Source organism: Cynara cardunculus (assembly GCF_001531365.2).
Source record: "Cynara cardunculus var. scolymus isolate 2C chromosome LG 13, CcrdV1, whole genome shotgun sequence".
Lineage (NCBI taxonomy): Eukaryota > Viridiplantae > Streptophyta > Magnoliopsida > Asterales > Asteraceae > Cynara > Cynara cardunculus.
The window spans coordinates 9,079,209-9,092,244 of NC_037540.1; the positions used below are offsets into that span (position 1 = coordinate 9,079,209).

Consider the following 13,036-nt stretch of genomic DNA (forward strand, 5'->3'; position numbering starts at 1 on the left):
TTGCTTACTTACCTTGCACGCCCTGTTTAGGACTTGTTGTATCTCGACTTCTTTACCTTCAGTTAGCCATCACTTAGCTCTTTAATTTCCTTTCTGCTTTCGTTGATGGGTAAAAAGGTTCAGGGACTCACTATTTACAACGAGGTAAAAGTTCATTGTAAGCCACCTGTAAGTTACGTCTGCCAATGTAAGCTACTTGTGAGCTATATGGCTGCTAGGTGCGAGCTAAATGTAAGTTGTTTCTTTATTATACTAAAAACTGAAATTGGGGTGTTACAATTTAACTCTCTTTTCCACATTTTTTCATTCAAAGAAGAACTCATGCCTTTTGATCTGTAACTGCATACGGTTTCCAACCACTTTTAGAACAAACTTTGGTAGTCCAAGAATCAATGAACTTCCTATATTACATAACTGAATTATTTTGCAAGATGGAAGCAAACACCTATCTTGATCTCTCATTAAGTAATGGGACACAAAAAATTACCCTTCTTTCGAACAGAAAAGCAGAAATTTCTCCTGTACCAATGACACGAGTTTCTTAAAGGGCACAAGAATAAGCTAGAAAATAAATGGTAATCATCAGTCAGGGAAGGTTACTAATAACAAACTATATTGTTAATTCAATATCTCTCCAAACTGTGTTTCTTCTGCTGCATAATCAATGTAGTGTTTCTTTGTGCTTGACTTGTAACCCTTTTGATTTAATTCTTGAGGTTTGATTGGCAGCCTAAGGAACAACTGTTCTCTAGAGGTTTTAATTTATTTTTTCCGTATGTTTGATCAGTTGACATTCTATTGTAATGGATGGATAATACTTTGTTTTGTCATTTTTTTGCCATTTTTGTTGTTTCATTGAATATTTAAGTTTCCAATATGTAGGCTGAGGCTAAAATACTTAGAGGGCCACATGAGGACCTTGAAAGCTATCTTGAAGCTATTGAGCAGCTAAGAAGTAATATTGTCTTTTTTACCAACAATAAAAGCTTCAGAAGTAGTGATGGAGTTATCAGCCATGCAAGTAACTTACTTTCTAAGGCTATATCTAAGCTGGAACAGGAGTTTAAACAACTCTTATCATCATACAGGTTTTTTCTATCATTTTAAACTGTCCCTCTCTCTTGACAATCATCTTTTACTCTTCCATATGAGTTATCTTGATTATATACACACTAGTTGTGTACCCGCGCAATGCGGCGGGAGCCGTGAATTTTAACGATTTTGAAGTTCCGCTGGTTTTATTAGAGAAGATTTAACGATGATATAAGTTACACTTGGTCTTTGCATATTAATACAATTTGAATAATAAGAGTTATGGTTCCAATTACAGTCTATCGATGACAATAATTGTATGACAGTTTAAAATCCAATATATTTAAAATCCAACATATTTAAACGACTCCACAAATGTGTTCGATTTACACAAAGAGCAAAGAATCAAGAGATCAAGAGCGAGACCGAGAGTTCTAGAGCAATTGAATGGGAGATGAGTGGGAGAACTTTTAATAACTCATGGTGAATATCAGTTTGAATCTCATATTGGGGGATGGGGAGAAGGCATAGAGGTACGAGAGGGTGAAGACATGAGTGAAAGGTGCTAAAAGTATCTTGGGAACATGAAAAGAAAAGGTAATAATGTGCATTGGTAACTTGTACTATATGTTATTTTAATTGTAGATTAAGAAATTTTAAGACTAAATGCATAAAGTAGTAGTACTTAATGCATTATGAGTTGTTTTTAAGACTTTGTGCATAAATGTATAGTACTTTGTGCATTAAAAATTGTTTTTAAGACTTTTGATAAATCTGGTTTATAAGGTAGTATAGATAATTTCTGGTAAAAAGTTTTCTTATCTCAGTTCTCCAGGCGTTCATATAAATATGTATATTTAGCATAACCTTTGACACCTGCTTGTCTTTTACTGAACATTACCTTCCAGCAAATCTGTGGAACCTGATCGGCTATATGAATGCCTCCCTAATTCACTACGACCATCGTCTGGGTCACCTGATTCAAAGAATCCTTCTAATAGTCATACTGGTCACATTACTGCCGAGAATGCTGTTTTTACTCCCTTAATCCTCATACCACCACGGGTCCTTCCTTTGCTTCATGATTTAGCCCAACACATGGTGCAAGCTGGACACACACAACAGTGCCTCATTATTTACAGGTGAGATCTACTTTCATTTTCAATAATTGCCAAAAGTTTTCATCATTGTAATTTCTTCCAATATGAGATCATTTGAGAATGACACACCCATTTCCAAATAAATACAAGTAAACACAAATGAACAAAGTAGATGCTGTCAGATTTGATTGGTTATGTGGTGCCTGGTAGTATTTGTTTAGTGATGCGCTATGACCATATGCTAGAGAATGATACCCCTCACTTCTAGGCCCTGTTTGGTTTGTACGTTTTGATTGGATTGGATTGGATTTGCAGGGATTGGGAATTCAATTCCATTCAAATCCCATGTTTGGCTTGAAGGATTTCTTGGATTTGAAATCCCGGGATTAAAATTGAAATCCCACAAACATAGGATTTTGAAATCCCATGGGGGTGGTTGATATTTCATGGAATTTCGTAGGGTTTGTATGTAATAATGTTTTAGAATATGTTAAAAACACTGGTTTTGTAATAATCAATTACTAAAAAGATAATTTTTATAATTATTTATAATTTATTTTTATAAATAATGGAATTCAATTCTATTCCGAATCCTACTAACCAAACACTCCAAAGATTCCAAATTCTTCCAAATCCAAATCCTCCAATTCCAAATCCCTTCCATGAAATCCAAATCCCTCAAAATCATTCCATCAAACCAAACGCCCCCTAAGGGATTTGAGTCCTCCAAAGTTAGATGTGACAGAACTCGTGATTGTAGATTTCCTTATGTAACCATGGAGTAGCCAAAAAGAGTGCATTAACGTGAAATCTGGATAGCTACAAGCTCCAGTTTGTCCCCAAGGCCCATGAGATTTTTGGCCCAAATTCTCCTTATAACAGCACCTGGCTTCTGTTATATCTCAGCACATGATTAGCAGATTGAATTTTTGTCTTACTGAGAAGGTGAATTTTTGTCTCAAGGATAAAAAGGGTGTCAAATTTCTGGAAAAGAATTATAACTGGAAGACAGATTGTTTCAAATTGCAAAATTGCCAAACAATCTAATTATCAAGTAAAATTAGTTAATTCAACAGGAATGAGCATTTGCATATAAAAGTATTCTTGATGTACTTGTTGATTAGGGATACCCGTTCACCAGTCCTGGAAGAAACCCTTCAGAAATTGGGAGTGGAGAAGCTTAGCAAAGACGATGTCCAGAAGATGCAGTGGGAGGTCTTGGAACTCAAGATTGGGACTTGGATTCATTTCATGCGTATCGCAGTGAGTTGATTAAGTAATAAGTTACAAAAATTACTGAAACATGCTCTACTTAGTAACTAATCCTGTTAAACAGGTAAAATTGCTGTTTTCTGCGGAACGGAGAGTTTGTGATCAAATGTTTGAAGGCATTGAATCGCTTAAAGATCAGTGTTTTGCTGAAGTTACCGCAGGCAGCGTCGCCATGCTACTCAGTTTTGGAGATGCAATTGCCAAAAGCAAGAGGTCACCTGAGAAGTTATTTGTGCTTCTGGACATGTATGAGATAATGCGCGAGCTTCACTCTGAGGTATGATTATGTTCTCCTTTCATGGTAAGATGTTCTTATTGTAATGAGATGTGAACTGGATTGGAAAGCAAACGAATTTTCTCGTGAATATAATTATATAATAGGAGAATTGAAGTAAATATAGGTGAAAGATTTGACTGTCTAGTTACACTTTAAATGATCTGAAAGGAGTAAGTAATCTTGCCAGTTTGTTTCAAGTGGCTTTTCTAATCTTAAGAATCTCTTGAGAAGATAATGATGAATTTTAACATATGTATTTTGCAATAGTTCAATTACTTGAAGTTTATATCTATCATCATTATATTATATTTTGTTTCAGTATCGAGTTTCGTGGCAAAAGTTTTATTAAACAAGGTCCAATAGCCAGACCAGACCATAGCAGACTATCTGACTGTACTAGACTGCTCGTTCAACCCTTTATGCTGTTAAAGCAGTTATGGAAACCTTTTGGCTGACCCTGTCACACCATAAGTTGTCACAACTATAATAAGATTAAATTCAACCATAACGATGTCCACTGATTGTTAATGGGATTCAAATAAGTTGGTTCATGAATTGAATCATGAATTTTAAGTTTTTGACACCCATGGAACTGGAAGAGAGATCAGGTGTTTCAAGAGATTTGATGTGTCAGGAGATGTTAGAACCTGTGAAAACTGTTACCCTCCTGATGTAGCCCCCCACCGGAGTAATCCCCTCTCACGGGTGTAGCCCTCTATCACCGGCTTCACCCTCTCCCTAAGGCCTAGGTGTAGGTAACTCCCCTGTCCCCTGTCCAAAAAGCAAATAGAGGTCAGCGAGATGCCACCGCGAAATCAGTGTCGTCCGGTGGCCTAAGGGACATCATCATTTAGTACTCTCTTCCCCTCTTCACTCCTTCATGCACACCTTCACCTACGACCAACCTTCACCGTTGTCTTAGTATACCTTCGGCGCATCACTCCCCGTCTTATAGATCCACCACCCATTCTTCTACACAACTTCACGACCTTTCCCCCTGAAGCACCGCCATCGCGACCAATTCCTCCCTTGCATTTGCGCTTGCATCTTCCTGCAGTCACCACCACCATCAAACTACCCCAACAACTCCTTACCGCCACCACCAAAGATACCACCCCTAACAACGCAACCCTGTCACCATTGTTTTCTATATTATTTATCTTTTATATATTGTTTCTTTTTTAGGTGTACTTGCTGCTTTTCTTACCTCGGACATCTTGTTTCTTATGTTGTGTAGTTTATATTGCATTTATTTTAGTGTAACATATATTCATGTAAACGAGTGCGTGGTTTATTAGTGTACTAGATACTGATTTCATTGTCTACACCTGGTTAATTTTTGTTTACTTGCCTTTAATTATTGGTTAATTGCTTTTATTTGTGGGTTAAAAGACAATTAAACTACAATTAACCAGATTTGGACAATTAAAAAAATAAAATTAGTATATGCTATAGTGATAAACCACATATTGGTGTATCCAATTACATATGCTACACTAATAAAAATATTATGCTACACAAAGAAACTAGATATAGACAAGTAAACAATTTAAACTACAATTAACCGACAAATGGAAATTGTTGACCAACAATTGAAGGCAATTAAACACCATTAAGAGAATGAAATCAATATATGCTACATTAGTAAACAACACATGGGTGTACAAGAATATATATTACACTAATAAAAACAATATATGCTACCAAAAATAATAAATAGGATGTCTTGGGTAGGGGAAACAACAAGTACACCTCAGAAAACAAGATGTCCAAGGTAGGGGAACATCAAGTACACCTAAGAAAGCAATAGGTGATAATAAGATGTACACAAGATAAATATATGCGAAAACGACGGTAGCGGGTTTGCTTTCTCAGGGGGAGGTGTTTTTGGTGGCGGAGTTGCAGGGGATGTTGATTGTGATGTGGAAAGATGTAGGCATAGTTGTAAGGGAGAAGAGTTGATGGTGGCGGTGGTGCTGCAGGGGGAAAGGTCAAGAAATAGAGTAGAGGGGTGGTGGGTTGATAGGGGGAAAGGTCAGGAAGTTGAATATGGGTGGTGGGTCTATAGGGAGGGGTGCCTTCGTGCGTCGATGGGTAGGTTGATGCAGAGTAAGTGACGGTTGGTTGATGCAGAGTAAGTGACGGTAGGTTGATGCAACGTCGAAAGTTGGTCGTAGGCTAAGGCGTGATGAAGAAGGAAGAGTGAAGAGGGGAATGAGAGTACTAATCAATGATGACCCTTAGGCCATTCGAAGACACTAATTTCCTTGTGGTATTTTGCCGACCTATGTTTGCTTTAGGGTGGATGGAAGGATAAGGCTATAGGTTCGATGGAATAAGGCTAGCTGGGTTTATTTAATTATTTAAATTAGGATAAGTCTTTATTTGAGTATTTGAGTCTTTTCAGGATTGTTTATTTGGCAAGTTACATATTTGAGATTTTTAGGATTGTTTTTGTTAGCAGGACACTATAAATATGGTGCTCCATTGATTGTTTCTTCCTTAGGAAATTAATAAAATATGACCTCATCAGTTTTTAGGAGATCACTTGTTCTCAAATTCAGGTCAAGTTCATATTATTTGGTATCAGAGCTGTTCGGTTCTGGTAGCAAGATGGAGAGCAATACCGATCGGATCACCAATTTGGAAGCAGACATAGCAAAGATGCGAGAGGAAACATAGGCTAATCGCTCTGAGAACACGATGAAATTCCAAGAAGTGTTGAAGGCTATTAGCGACTTAATTCTAGCAGTCGGAAAAAATGAATCGAAGAAAGATAGAGGTATGGGATCAAGAATTGGATTTGGGTCGTTCTCTGATGATGAAGCTTCTGATGGAAAGAAAAGCAGCCAATTTGAAGGCAAGGGGCGGGACCCTTTGGGCGATTTCAGAAAAATTAAAGCTTCTATTTTCGATGGGGATGACCCGTATGGGTGGATCTATCGGGTTGAAAGATTCTTTGAAATTCAAGGCGTCAAGGAACATGACCATCTAAGGGCGGCCGCAATATGCATGGATGGGGCGGCTTTGGCTTGGTACCGCTGGTGTGAAGGGCGCGATCCTTTCCACTCGTGGGAAGATTTGACATAACGGTTGTTAGAGCGCTTTCAACCGTCTCAAGAAGGAGGGGAGTATGAGCAATTATTGGCAATTCATCAAGACGGGGCTGCACGTGAATATATTAGTAAATTTGAAAAGATGGCGGGGCCACTTGGAGAGAGCATTCATCAATGGACTTAAACCAGAACTCCGGTCGGTAATCAGAGTCTTGCAACCGGATACGTAGGCGCAAACCATGAAAATTGCAGTTAGGATGGACGATAATAAGTTTAGCATGGGAGGATCCATGGTGGGGGAGGTACGACTAGGGTTCCAAGTAACCTCCCTACCTATACCACCTACTCCGCAACCACGAGCGACAAGAAGGGTGGCACAAACACCAACACAACAGGACCTATGGGACAATTCAAAAGATTAACTGATGCGGATATCACCGATAAAAGGGCAAAGGGGTTATGTTTTCGTTGTGATGAAAAGTTTGCACCAGGCCATAAGTGCCCCATCAAGACTCTCCAAGTGCTCCTGGTGAATAAGGAGGAGAGTGACCAGGAAGATGAACCCGAACCAAATCACGCACACCTCGACACTGTGGAGGTATCCTTGAATTCGGTCAGTAGGCTTACCCCACCCCAGACTATGAAGGTAACATGCGACATCGGAGGAGTTCAGGTATTGGTATTGATCGACTGTGGTGCGGCGCATAATTTCGTGTCCACAGAAGTGGTCGACAAACTCGGGATGAAAGTATCGGACACGGTTGCGGTGAAAGTTCGATTGGGAAACGGTATGATGGAGCCAGTCAAGGGACTTGCAGAGGGGTTGTTTTAACACTACCGGGGCTCCAAATTGTAGAAAATTTTTACCCTCTGAAGTTGGGAGGATCAGACATTATTTTGGGCATCAAGTGGCTACAGACTTTAGGAGATATGACGGTTAACTGGCGGGAATTAAGGATGCAATTTTGGGAAGGCAACCGACAGGTCACCATTGTGGGCGACCCAAGTCTATCAAAAACCCTCGTCTCGTGTAAATCAATGACTAAAATATTGCAGCGGAAAGACACGGGATTCGTTTTTTTCATTTTTCAGAATTCGTACTTTTTGGGAAAACTTTTTTTCTTCTTGCACACTTTGCTCAAACCAGAGGTCTTCACAGAAACTACCACTCTACTCATTTGGGGTAGAGATCTAGTCTGTATACATCCTACCCTCTCCATACCCCACCTTGGGACCCCACCCCCGGGTGAGATATATAGGGTTAGTTTGGTCTAGTGCAAGAACTTTTTTGTGGGATAAATTGTCCTCATTGAATTTTTTTTTGTTCCCTAAATAAATTCTATGCATGGTTTTTGTTCCCATTTAATGTGTTTCTAGGCCGTAAGATCAAAAAATTGATAGCCTTAGATGTGTTGGAGCAAAGTAGGTCCCCTTTGAACACACATATGCACATTTATACATGCATACACAAAAGAACATATACATATATTGATCATAACATATACAAATATGTATGTATGCTGTATAAGCTATTTAACCTTTGGTTTGCCCATTTTACTCTTCATGTGTACCATGCATGCCATTTCTAAGATGCTTGACCAAGTTACGTTTAAAGTTAGGGCTGCACATGGGTTGGGTTGAGGGTTTTTTGAATGACCCAACCCAACTACTTCCGCCTAAAGAATCCTAACCTATTCAAAACATTTTTAATGTATAACCCAACCTTACTAATCACATTTGGGTTGGGTTCAACATGTTTTTAACAAGATATAAGAATTATCCAAATATAAGACTAAACATAAATCCACAAGATAGATATCACAGTCTTCCATAGAGATATTCTCATCCATAATACCAACAAGAATCACTGAAACCAAGAAATCCTAGGACTAAAAAGAAGAACTTAAGGACTTGTCTATGGAACTCCTTTGATTTGGATGAAACAACTTCGGCCTTTGGAACTCCTTAAATTTGGGACGACGTCAATTGAGATTCGAGACAACGCCAATGGAACACATAGCTTGACTAATGAAGTGAAGGTCTGAAGGGAGAGTTGAGTTTGGTTGGCTTGGTTGGGCCGGGTTGATTTGGGCCTGACCGATTTTCAACCGACTATCTCGACCTGTAGGCTTTAGGCATCAATCGGGCATCTGCCTGCTGAGGTTTGGGTTATTCGGGCCAGTTTTTGGATGGGTTGGGCAATCAGCCAATTAGGTTTATGTGCAGCCCTAGATTGAAGGACTAAATTGGGACAAAGTTCTCCAGTTAAGGACAACAACTGCATAGTTTTTTCATGAAGAACAGATGCTGCAAATTGCCATAATAGTTCATTGATGAGTTTGTCATTAGCCCAAAGCAAGTGTGCTTGATATTTCACATAATTGCTTCTAACTTATGTTACTTTCTCAGTTAATACATAACTATGTAATTATTGCATAACTCTCTGCATCTTATGATAATGACTTCTACAATCTGAAAGGAACCCTTGTTCATTTAAACTGTAATTTTTAACGGTGAGATTCAATTAAGTTCACCTTGGAGTCTGTATATGGATTTCGTTGATAACTGAAATGAATGAAGTTAGCACTTATACACTGAATCTTTGCAGATCGAATCACTTTTCGTAGGGAAAGCTTGCAAAGACATTAGAGAATCTGCTCTAGGTTTGACGAAGCGACTTGCACAGACAGCGCAAGAGACATTCGGGGATTTTGAAGAAGCTGTTGAAAAAGATGCAACAAAAACAGCTGTGTCGGATGGAACGGTCCATCCTCTCACAAGCTATGTGATCAACTATGTGAAGTTTTTGTTCGAGTAAGTTAACTAAACTATGTCTTATAATTCTCTGCCGTAAAATATATACAGGTCAAATTACAATATATTAGTCTCACGAAATTCATTATGGTCTTGCTGTTGTTACTGTTTACCATCCACAGTCCTTTTAGCATGCTTGCAATCTAGCATTTTTCTCCTATGCCTTACGATCTCCATTGTCTTTTCAAAATCCCCAGGAATAGAAAAAATACTTTTTGACAAAGCTTGTCTCTTCAAAGTTTTGTTTCAAGCCGGGGGGGGGNGGGTGGGGTTCACAGAAACGGTCTCTCTACCTCTTGGTGTAGAGGAAAGGTCTGCATACATCCTATCCTTCTACGGGTTGGGTTCCGGTGAGAAGGAGAGTTAAGGTGAGAAGCATAAGAAGGGATCTCCACCCTTGGATGCACATTAAGATGAGATGCACCGGACCAATCCCCGTATCAAGCGCGATTCATGGGTGTGTTTGAGATTAAAGGTGATCAAAGATCCAGATCCCTTCTTACGCTTCTCACCTTAACTCTCCTCACACGATCCTTCGTGATCCCCCTACACCCTACTTTCAAGTGGGATATTGGGTATGTTTGGTCAAGTCTTGCCAAATTCATGGCAACATAGCTGAAGAAGGCACTTGCTTATTTAACTTATAATCTTATGTGAGCATTAGTGCAAAACAATGACCTTTTGGTGGTAAATTGTTGATTAAATTGGTAATAAATTTGTGATAATAATCAATATATTGGTGTTAAAAAATAAACCCTAAAATATAAACGCTCAATGCACATTGTGTAAGTCATCAATGCATGTTTTGCAGATGCGCATGGGACTATATAATTATTCTTTATAGAAAACTTCTTATATTTCTATGATTAGTATTATTATTTCTCCTTCCGTCCCAAAATAAACGTCTCCATTTCTATTTTAGTTTGTCCCAAAATAAGTGTCTATTTTCCATTCTACCCTTTAGTTATGGAGAAAATTTCTCTCTCTATTATTAAGGGTAAAATTGTCTTTTACTTAATTGAAATGGGTAAAATTGTCCTTTACTTAATTGAGAAGGGTAATAGTTACACATTCCTAAAGTAGTGTCATTTTTCATTGTGGACATTTATTTTTGGGACTGAGGGAGTATAATTCTAGTGAGATTAAGTGGACACCTGTTGAGTATCTGATTAGTTTAATCACAACTATTCTTGTTTCTAAAATGATGCTGAATTTTTTTTTTGGTATCTCATTGCCTAATCAAAATTCATACATTCTGCTTTACCATACTTACTTATCCCTTTTGAAGGCAAAACTTTTGCAATCCTAGACCTGATGAATTGGTGACTAGGAGACTGCTGAATGCTTAAAACCCCATCATTTGAATTATATAGTATTTTGAAACGATCAAACTTTGTTGATTCAGTTATCAGTCGACATTGAAGCAACTGTTCCAAGAGTTTGAAAATGGGGAGGACTCGAATTCTCAGCTGGCATCTGTAACAATGCGAATCATGCAGGCCCTTCAAATCAATTTGGAAGGAAAATCCAAACAGTACAAAGATCTTGCTCTCACCAATTTGTTTCTTATGAACAATATTCACTATATGGTCAGATCCGTGCGCAGGTTCGATATCTACATAGTAATTAGTCGAAAGAATCATTAGCTTGTCTTTGATGACGAATACCTGTTCTCTATTTCTCTAGTATTATTTTCTAAATTTTTGGCATTAGATCCGAAGCAAAGGATTTGTTGGGGGATGATTGGGTGCAAAGACACAGAAGGGTTGTGCAACAACACGCTAATCAGTACAAAAGGATAGCTTGGCAAAAGGTACATTTCTGTTTGTATATCAAAATGTTTGAAAATACAATGTTCTACTTCTAACCTTCCAACGATTCTTTTTCTGAGATGTCTCTAAATGGATGCAACGGTACCCTTTCCTGCGTAGTTTCAATCCAAAAGTACCTCCTTAATTGCCCCACTTTCTGAAATAAATCCAGCAATTTCCTTTTTGAGATGTCTTAAACAATTGCAATAGTTCTTTTCTCACGAAGTTCCGGTCCAAATTTCCTCTGTCCATTAGTTATCGTTGCAAAAACATTTATATCTTTGATTTTGGTCCGCAAGATTCTCCTATTTTGTCGTTGACAGTACTTCAGATAATGGACTAATAGTCGAATTCGTTCTCCCAGTCGAACGTTATATTTATTTTGGGACGGTGGGGCTATTGTTTTTTGCATGCTCAATTACCTCATGTTCATTAATATACATATAAAGTTATATAAAAATTAAATTATTTCTAGCTATTGGACAATTTTCGACTCATTTCTTTTCGAACAATTTCATATAAGAAATATAACTTTTTTGTGTTGTTTCCTTCATTAGATCCTTCAATGTCTCTCTATTCAAGGTTTGACCTCATCTGGAGGTGGTAGTTCAGTTGGTGGTGATGGAGGAAATAGCAGTGGAGCTTCGCGGGCACTCGTAAAAGATAGGTTTGTTCTAACATCCCTACAATTGGGGTCATATCCTTAAAAATGTCGAAAATATTTAAAAAATTTGGCAAATGATAAATTGAAATGTGGCGCTATTAGGTTGAAGATCTTTAATGTTCAGTTTGAGGAGCTTCATCAAAGACAATCTCAGTGGACGGTTCCTGATACAGAGCTACGAGAATCTTTGAGGCTTGCAGTCGCTGAAGTCTTGTTGCCTGCATACCGATCCTTCATCAAACGTTTTGGGTACAGTTCCCTCAGGATTTTGCATGCTTAATCGTAAACTTGAGATCGAGTTTACAAAAGATATCTTGTTGTCTGTGATGCATTCTCTGTTTACTGTCATACATCTCACCCCATGACCCTACATTTGCGTAAGACTTTCCTGTTTTTGATTTCAGGGCACTTGTTGAGAATGGGAAGAATCCCCATAAATACATCAGGTATACAGCAGAGGATCTTGACCGGATGCTTGGCGAATTTTTCGAGGGTAAGACTTCGAGCGATGCCAGACGGTAGATATTGTACTCCCAGAAAGATAGAAAGATATGTTGAATTAAAGGAGAAGATACTTGCTATACACTGTATTTAGGGTCTTGTGGAGGCAACTAGTGTTGAATTACTCTTTTACCCTTGTGGTAGTGTATCCTGTAGTTGATGATAAGGGCATATATGGTCTTTTTGTATCTATTGAGGTAAAGAAAGATACGGGTAAGTAACAAGTAAAAGAAAAGGCAGTGCTAAACGTCCATTAAATTGTCTCTTAGTTGATATTACTGTTACTGTGAACCATTCTTTTGTAATTGTGTATAGATTTGTGTTTTTCTCTCTTCTAATTGTATTATACGCGGTATTTGATCTTTGGTTTCCGACCAAGGCTATGGAATTTGAGGTTATCATCGTATGTACTCGAACCGGAAATTTTCCCCTTATAGAAGATTACAGAAAAAGAGTGACGTTAGAAGAAATTACTATCAACGACATGTTTGTTACGAGTAAACTCATAA

The 13,036-nt window shown here is 38.2% G+C and overlaps 1 protein-coding gene across 1 annotated transcript in view; it reads left to right on the forward strand.

The window, feature by feature from the left end:
- The window catches only part of LOC112524448 (exocyst complex component EXO70A1-like), a 15,629-nt gene extending 2,775 nt beyond the window's left edge, over positions 1-12,854 (forward strand). The window contains exons 3-12 of the mRNA XM_025134268.1: positions 883-1,088; positions 1,941-2,174; positions 3,257-3,395; positions 3,469-3,681; positions 9,346-9,551; positions 10,957-11,157; positions 11,265-11,364; positions 11,920-12,029; positions 12,129-12,275; positions 12,431-12,854. Coding sequence (XP_024990036.1) covers positions 883-1,088; positions 1,941-2,174; positions 3,257-3,395; positions 3,469-3,681; positions 9,346-9,551; positions 10,957-11,157; positions 11,265-11,364; positions 11,920-12,029; positions 12,129-12,275; positions 12,431-12,548 — 1,674 coding nt within the window. The 3' untranslated portion in view covers positions 12,549-12,854. The remainder of the gene's footprint in view (positions 1-882; positions 1,089-1,940; positions 2,175-3,256; positions 3,396-3,468; positions 3,682-9,345; positions 9,552-10,956; positions 11,158-11,264; positions 11,365-11,919; positions 12,030-12,128; positions 12,276-12,430) is intronic.
- Positions 12,855-13,036: the final 182 nt, after the last annotated feature.